General features: G+C 39.5%; 2 protein-coding genes across 2 annotated transcripts in view; both read left to right on the top strand.

Moving 5' to 3' along the window:
• LOC103384574 (U8 snoRNA-decapping enzyme) overlaps window positions 1–821 on the top strand; it is a 6,652-nt gene extending 5,831 nt beyond the window's left edge. The window contains exon 6 of the mRNA XM_025059112.1: window positions 744–821. Within this exon, the coding sequence (XP_024914880.1) occupies window positions 744–821 (78 nt within the window). The remainder of the gene's footprint in view (window positions 1–743) is intronic.
• The window catches only part of arhgap4b (Rho GTPase activating protein 4b), a 25,230-nt gene continuing 17,431 nt past the window's right edge, over window positions 1–7,799 (top strand). The window contains exons 1-3 of the mRNA XM_025059056.1: window positions 1–88; window positions 468–583; window positions 2,743–2,830. The gene's annotated coding sequence lies outside the window, so the exon portion shown is untranslated. The remainder of the gene's footprint in view (window positions 89–467; window positions 584–2,742; window positions 2,831–7,799) is intronic.

The raw sequence follows: 7,799 nt of genomic DNA on the forward strand, positions 1-7,799 counted from the left end.
CTTTTTTGTTCCATGTACTGGTGTCACACGGACTTGTGCAGCGATTGACTGGAGGAAGTGGCAAGTTTTCAAAATGAAATACCACAATGTAAATACATACATTTTTAAACAACTTAATCCTTTTATTGCTGCCTTGCGCCCAATAATCCCTGTGGTTGAGTTAACATACATACTAACACAAAATGAAAATAAAAATACAGTAATACCTTGAGATACAAGCATAAACTGCTCCAGGACTGATCGAGATGCTCGTATCTCAAATCTTTTGTTTTCCCATAAGAAATAAAAATAAAAAAATCATCCGTTCTGGGCCTTTAAGAAAAACTCCCTTATTAGTGCTAATAACATGGGGGGCATGTTTGTAATTGCTATAGAGACATACACACACAAAAAATTATAGTATATAAAAATTCCTGTGATATAAAATAAAATGTGATTTAAATTATGAGTTCTTACCTTCCACACAGATGAAACAGCAGCGGCTAATGGCGTCATGTGCAGAGGAGGAGGAGGAGGAGGGAGGGAAGAGAGTTGGCCCGTACGTAGACACTTGATTCCGTCGCGTACCTTACACGTACACTACGTAAGTGACATAAACTTACAGGTGACCATGAGAAAAGAAACATTTCCGGCAATGTGGTCTTTTGCTTTTGTGTTGCACCGCCCCTGCACCCTGTGGTGTAAAACCACATGGGCATAATTGGCGAAAATGTAACCTTCTATGTTTTCGCATTTGTCTACAGCCGACATCTTCTGCTCTGCCTTTACAATATGTTTTAACGCAGCAGAGGATTAATTACATCCTCAGCACGTGCCATTAACGCCTGCAGGCTAGGATTTGATTTTTTTTTAGTGTACTCTAGGTGCACATATAGGGCACCAGATGTGGCTAAACTCATTTCCAGACAATATTGTCAGAGAGGAAGAGCAGGTAGACAGCGTGTTCAGACACATCAGACTCCAACAGGGTTCCATCCACTATTGTGAAAACATTTAACTGGGGAAAAAGAAATCTGAATGTGTCTGTTTGTTTTGGGTATGTTACCAAAGTTGGATGCTTTACTTGATTTGTGAGAAATGATGTCAACTGATCCCAGTGCCAATATTGACATTATCTGTGAGCATCACCATAATCAAGTGTGTCCTGTGAAGTTTTTCTGTTTTATAAAAATGTGGAAGCTAAAATTACTGGTGACTTTCAGTATTAGTGTGACTGCATGCCCAAACATACCCATTAAACTACATACGATACTAAGCTATTAGGATAAAGGACATGTCATTTAATAACATGACAAATTCATATAAATGTTTTTTTTTTAAGATATTACATTTGTGTAAAAATAATAATGTGGAAAATTTTTAAATATCCCTTTACAGGTTTGGCCAAGCTCTGCATCCTTTGAGTTACACCTCTTTACTTACTGGGTCACTTTATCCACAACTCTGTGGGTAAGGTGGCGTGACCATTTGCAAACATGCCTCCTAGTGAGTCAGACAGTCAATTAAAAAGGATTGAGGGAATTTACTGCCTACCTTTTTGGAGCGTTTGAGTGCTGTGCACAACCCTCCCTCTGCTGCCGGTACTAATCCCAAGTCCCGATAAAATGGGGGGAGGGAGGTTGCTCAGGGAAAGGCACACGGCTAAAAAAAAAAAAAAATGCGCCTAATCTTGCACGGTAGTTATTCAGATTGAATATCCTTAGACAAGGGAGCAGCTTTGAGGACAAGACGCCCCAGTGTGTTTAAATGTGTGGAAAAAAAGCAGCAGACATGACAAAGGACAGGATTTATCTTTAGCAGGTTTATTACTCGATGCAATGAAATCAAACTGCAGGATGCAGAAAGGAGACTCTGGCTCAATCATCTTCACATTTACATCAAGATTGGTGGTGTTTTTTGCAGCCTGGTGTGCATCCATTAAACAGAACTGCATGTGAAGTACTGTCTATTGTATCTGCACACAGTGACTCTTAGCTCCCACGGCTGCTAATGCAATAAGCGATGGAAATGAATTTGCGGTGTCCACTGACACACATCTCTCTCCCCCTCTCGCTCTGTGTCTCTGTGTCCGTACACATTTGTGTGTTTCTAACTGTCAAAAAAAGAAGAAGAAAGGAAGAGAAAAAAAAACGTTGCACGACATCCTGCATAACAGACAGGAAGCACAGCAGACAAATGTTGCTAACCCTACTTTCGTTTGCGGTCTAGATACATGGCGGGGTTACTCCGTTGTATCAGCAGCTGCTTTTTTTTTTTTTTTTTTTTTTTTTTTTTTTTTTATCTAATCCAAGCATGCATGTAACATGTACATGAGGAGAAATGATTCCTGTCATGTGATGTGGTTGGTGTTGGTACAAGCCAATACTACAAGGTCATCAGTTATGAGGATGAAGGGAAGGATGGATGGGAGAGAGAGTCGGAGCGAGGGATGCTGAGGGAGACAGGAGGTATATTCATAGAAGCAGCGGTATTTATAGCCACCCAGAGGGGAGGATTGAGCGTGGCGGGGTTAGGGGGGGCTTAGGGGCGTGGTTTAGGTTGTGGTTTTCCCACTGCTTTACGAGCCGGAGAGAGAGAGAGAGAGAGAGAGATTGGAGACGGGTGAGGGAAAGAAGAAAGGAAGAAAGGGGAGGGCTGTTTTGAGTGTGTGTGAGTCTGAGAAACGAGAGAGAGAGCGAGAGAGGAGGGAATCTGTCAGATTCAGATACACACTGTTCACAGTGTGTGTATGTTTGTCTTTAGGAGAAAGAGATGAAGAGAGAACAGGGGATGACAAGAGCAGAGAGTGGAGGCAGAGCTATAAAGAGGCAGCACTGGACCACAAAGTGAGGTATGTACGGCTGTCATGCTGCATGCTTCCCACAAATAGCCGTCTGTGTCTGTGTGTGACTCAAGTGTATCTGCCTGTTTATATATATATATATATATATATATATACACACTTCAAGATTTTTTTTAAAAGCTACACAGTGTACACACATTGGATTGTGTAAGTGAACAAATGGATATGGGACCCTACATGTTGGGGGCATGAATTATGTAATATGTTGTGCACCATTGTCAGTGTGGGCGCTCTTCCACATATATGTACGCGTGTGTGTGTGTGTGTGTTGTGTGCCTGTGGTATTTATGCTGAGGTGTCTGTGTGGCCATTGTGCTAGAGCGCTGCAACAGCCCCTTGACCACTGGTTCTGATTTACAGCTGTTATAAATACACAACAGGTACTGTAGGGGGCCTAACGCAGAGATTATTCACGTTGTTTTTTTTTCGGTTGATGGAGAAAATGAAATGGTTCAAGAACCTGGTCTGCAGTCAGTCAGGTCCTCCTTTGTGCTGCTGCTTTACAGTCTCACAGGAAGGGTCTTACAGTAAGGTAAATCCTCACATCAACACAAAGCGGTCATTCTGCTTACTGGAGGGATGCCACTTTTCATACCAATTATGAATACATGTTCGAGTAGCCTGACAAAAGGGTACAATTTTGACATTTAAAACCCCGTCCAAGCCCAAAAGATCTCAAGTAGTTACAACGTGACACAGCAAAAAAGGCAAAGTTACCATGGATCAACTTTTGGTCTCAAGTTTGGGATCTTTTGAGAAAAGAAAAGGTCAGTAGTATACCGTTTGGCTGTTAGCAAGAAAGGAAAAAAACAGCTTTTCTTTGGTCGATAAAAATCTCACCACGGAGTCAGAGAAAAAGGGACATATATCAGGTTACGGATAACATTTATTTTTATATTTTACAGTAGATGGAATACAGCTTTCTCCATTACTGTTTCTTTTCAACTGTCAATCCGGTCTTTTTGATGTTGGCAAGATTGACAGTTGTTCCCACGTGTGATCCTGACTCTCGGGCTCATATGCAAATCGACAAATATCCCATTTCTAAATTTAACTGCTAGTCACTTACTAAGGGTTCCACCGTGTCTGTGCGTACTGCGTTCTCCCAGTGGCACTCTGCCAGGTGTGTGACCAACTTTGGTAATATAGCTAGTAAATGCACCAGGTGAGTTAAATAAAGTTGGCCGATTCTGTTCCCTAGTAGTAGACCTGACCAGTTTTTATTTATTTATTTTATGGTCTTGATTGTCATTATAACATGATGATACAACGAAACTGATCCTCTGCTTTTAACAGAGGATAATGACACCGTGACATTAAAAAAAAAAGTCAGCTTGAGGAGATCTTGAGGAATAGAAATTTGCTAGGAAATAAACGTATCAAATTGAATTTTTCATGCTACATTAAATGCGTTTTGGAGCCATGTCAGTTCATTTTAGGTAACTAAATTATTCATTTTAGGGTCACATTCTGCCCTGAGTTTGTGTTTTTAAACATTTTGATTAAAGAACGCACACAGATTTTTTTAAAGACCATCTTTATTTGGAAAAAAAGTGTATTTATTTTACGATTGCGTGAACATGAAGCAGACGTATTGCTGTGAAGGCAGAGATGCAGAGAAGCTGTTGTTGATACATTTTCAGGTTTCCTCAGAGCTTAAGGAGCGGATGTGGTAAGACTTACATCCTCTCTGCCCCCATCATGCCAAACTACCAGGAACTGGTTTTTCCACATAACTAATTCATATACTTTGCCTCTTGGTTCTGAAGATATGCAGTGCACAAACACCCCTAAAAATAATCCTCCGCAAAAAAAAAACTGGACTGTGACAGAATGCAGGGGAATCTGGAAGGCAGTGGAAAGTTTTTTTGTGTGTGTGTGTCCTTTGGCGTAAATTATGCAACTCTGTCTAATGCTAAACTGCCCTCAGTGCTGTTGCAATTAGGTCCCGTGCCAGCAAGAGTCTGAAGAACACACTGTGTGTGAAATATAGTCACTTTACTGCTGCCAAAGGCTGTTCACTTCCACTCTCTTGCAGATATTAGACCTAGGCAGAAATTGTCCTTGAAACATCTGAAGTTACTCTGAAAGTAATGATAGTCAGACTTTTTTTACTGAAATGTCCGGCTTTAAATCTTCTTTAATCGTCTTTCTAAATGACATGGTGATATACTGTGGGATTAGAGAAATTAGGAAACGGAACACAGCGGAACCTCGAGATACGAGTCTGATGCGTTCCACAACAGCGATCCGTATGTCGATCTCGATTGCATTTTCCCCATTAAAAAGCCCCCAAGAAATATACTATTAATTAATTCAATTAAAATCGCCCCCATCTAAACATCAAAAACATAGATATAAACAAATATATTGATCATATGAAATAATAATAATTAAGAAAACATTTTAAAATATTCTTATAAAAATGGGTAAAATAACCCACTAATAAGCCACTAAGTGTAGGAGAAGTTTTATTTCTATTTATTTTTGTTTTATTAAACAATAAATGAGATCAGGCAGATGGGTGTATACCTATAACCTGTATGCACAAGATTTTACCAGCACTCGATGTTTCCTCGTATTAATTTTAAAATAAAACGAGTAAATACAAGTTTGAAGTTAGAGACCGCTGTAAAGTATGTCAGGAAGAAAGTGGCAGGAAGTATGAGCAGAAATGCTCAATGAAAATTTAAAAAAAAAAAAAAAAAAAGACGGAAACGATTGTTGAAAGTTAGTCTTAGAAAATAAATAGCGGAAGCATAAAAGTAAGTACAAAATTGGGACTGGGACTTGAACATGTTCCTTTTTTTTTTCATTTAGTAAATAATGCCTTCGAAACATCAGTACAAAGTCAAAACAGAAACTTTCTAGCTTCCCTTATTTCTTGCACACTCCACTGATTCACACACTCCAGCGTGCTAGCTGGTGAAAATGCACCTCAGCTACATTTTGCTGCTGCGTAGAACGTGCAAAATGATGCATCGAGTGATGCCAACCAAAGATAACACCACATTGCTGGCTCAGGAGAATCTTTCTGTGCGTCAGTTATAACCATGTATAGACGAGCACAGATCTTTATATTTATATAATATTGTTTGTAGAAAAACTAGCTACAAAGCTAAAATCTTTAGTCAGATTAAACAGCGCCACAGGAACCCTAAGCTGAATTTTTACTTTTTATTATTTGTATTTGTGTTGTAGTTTGTGTATGTGTGTGATCTATTTTTTTATTTTTATTTACATATTTGCACAGAATGATAAAAAAATACAGTCAACAAATTTAAATTTTTGTCTGGTGCTTTCTAGATTTAGGTCACCGGTCCAAAGAGAAGTGCTGACATTACACAGAAGTACATCAGTTAGAAACAGATGTTTTTATTTTTCTACCGTCACCTTCGATATGAGTCTCTCCCCCGGCAGTTCTCTTTATGCGGTGTTATCATAAAGGCTCTGCTGCTAAACTGCTGCTAAACTCATTCTCTACAGAGAAATCCTTCACACAGGTGGTGTGACAGGAAAACACTGTGGTGGAATACATTACTATGACAGGGTTTCCTGTTTACCAACGTAGCTGCTGCAGAGGCAGCACATGCACCAGCAGTTCACATCCTCAGTGTAACTGTCGAGAGAACAGAACGAACACCATAAAGGGAAATGTCGGTCCGGTGCAAGTGACATACAGTAGACTTTAGGGAACTTTACTTTTTGAGCTGTACAGATTTCAAATTCGATTTTTTTTTTAGTTATTATTGTAAAATAGTCTCTGTTTAAGTAGTGACCTTGACCCTGTTTTCAGAAGCGGTAAATTCCTTGCATCTGGTGGTCTTCGGCCTACATGGTCAGTTGGGCTGCTCTTTGTGGGCTGCAGCCAGCTGGATGCAACGATCATGTAAAATAGGACAATCCACCCTGTGGAATAAATAAAAATGGTGTCACCAGCTGCTACCACTGAATTTTCCATTTCATATCACCAACCCTTACTTCACATGATGTAAGAACTTTTTTTTTTATTCTTGCATGATTCTGTATCTGTTCTCCCCCACCACCTGTCTATCTAACGGCTTTTTCCTGTGGCAAACGAAATAATTTTTTTTAACCCATCGAGTGTCTCTCAAATTACAGTCCTTCGTCACACTGAATGATAGCGTTCCTCAAAGTCAAGTAGATGCTGAAACATCACATTTTCAAGAATGTAATGTCACTCTGTCTGATATGAAAGAATTGCTGTCCACATACTGTATCAATGAACATTAGGGATGTCCAATATTAACTTTTGCCGATATCCGATATGTCGATATTGCCCAACACCAATTCCGATATCAACTGAAACCGCTATAGCGGGGCAGTGGTGGCCTGGTGGTTTTTTCAGGTTTTTCACAAACCACTGTATGAGTTGATGGCACTATTCAAATAGATTAATAAAATGAGCTCCAATGCTGCCATCTAGTGACTTTCACTTTCATATACAGCCGTTTTTTTCCTAAAACTGTTTTTAGAGCAACTATTTTTTCAGATTTTCATTATCGGAGGAAAAAACGGATTTTTAGAGCAACTATTTTTTCGGCCAATCCCAGGCATTGCGTTATAAGATTTTCATTATCGGAGGAAAAAACGGTAACGATTCTTACAGATATTACATAATTATGCTAATATCGGGCCTACAATATCGGTCGGCCGATATTGTCGGACATCCCTAATGAACATCGTTTTTGGAGACATTGCTAATATACCATTGATTGAGGATGTGTGGAATAGAGGGGGAGGAGGTACTCTGTGAGTCGGAGGAGCGAATCAGAGACAAGCAAGGTTTGTGCATTGGATTAGAAATGTGAAAAGTCTCCCTCGGGACAGGGCGTGGTATTGGATTAACTTTGAGCTTAACATTACTGAACCTGATAAGACCTCCTGGGATGTTTTTGGAACACAGCAATTTTTCAAAGGTTAAAATATATATATA

This window comes from Cynoglossus semilaevis, chromosome 10 (genome assembly GCF_000523025.1).
Source record: "Cynoglossus semilaevis isolate Cse_v1.0 chromosome 10, Cse_v1.0, whole genome shotgun sequence".
Lineage (NCBI taxonomy): Eukaryota > Metazoa > Chordata > Actinopteri > Pleuronectiformes > Cynoglossidae > Cynoglossus > Cynoglossus semilaevis.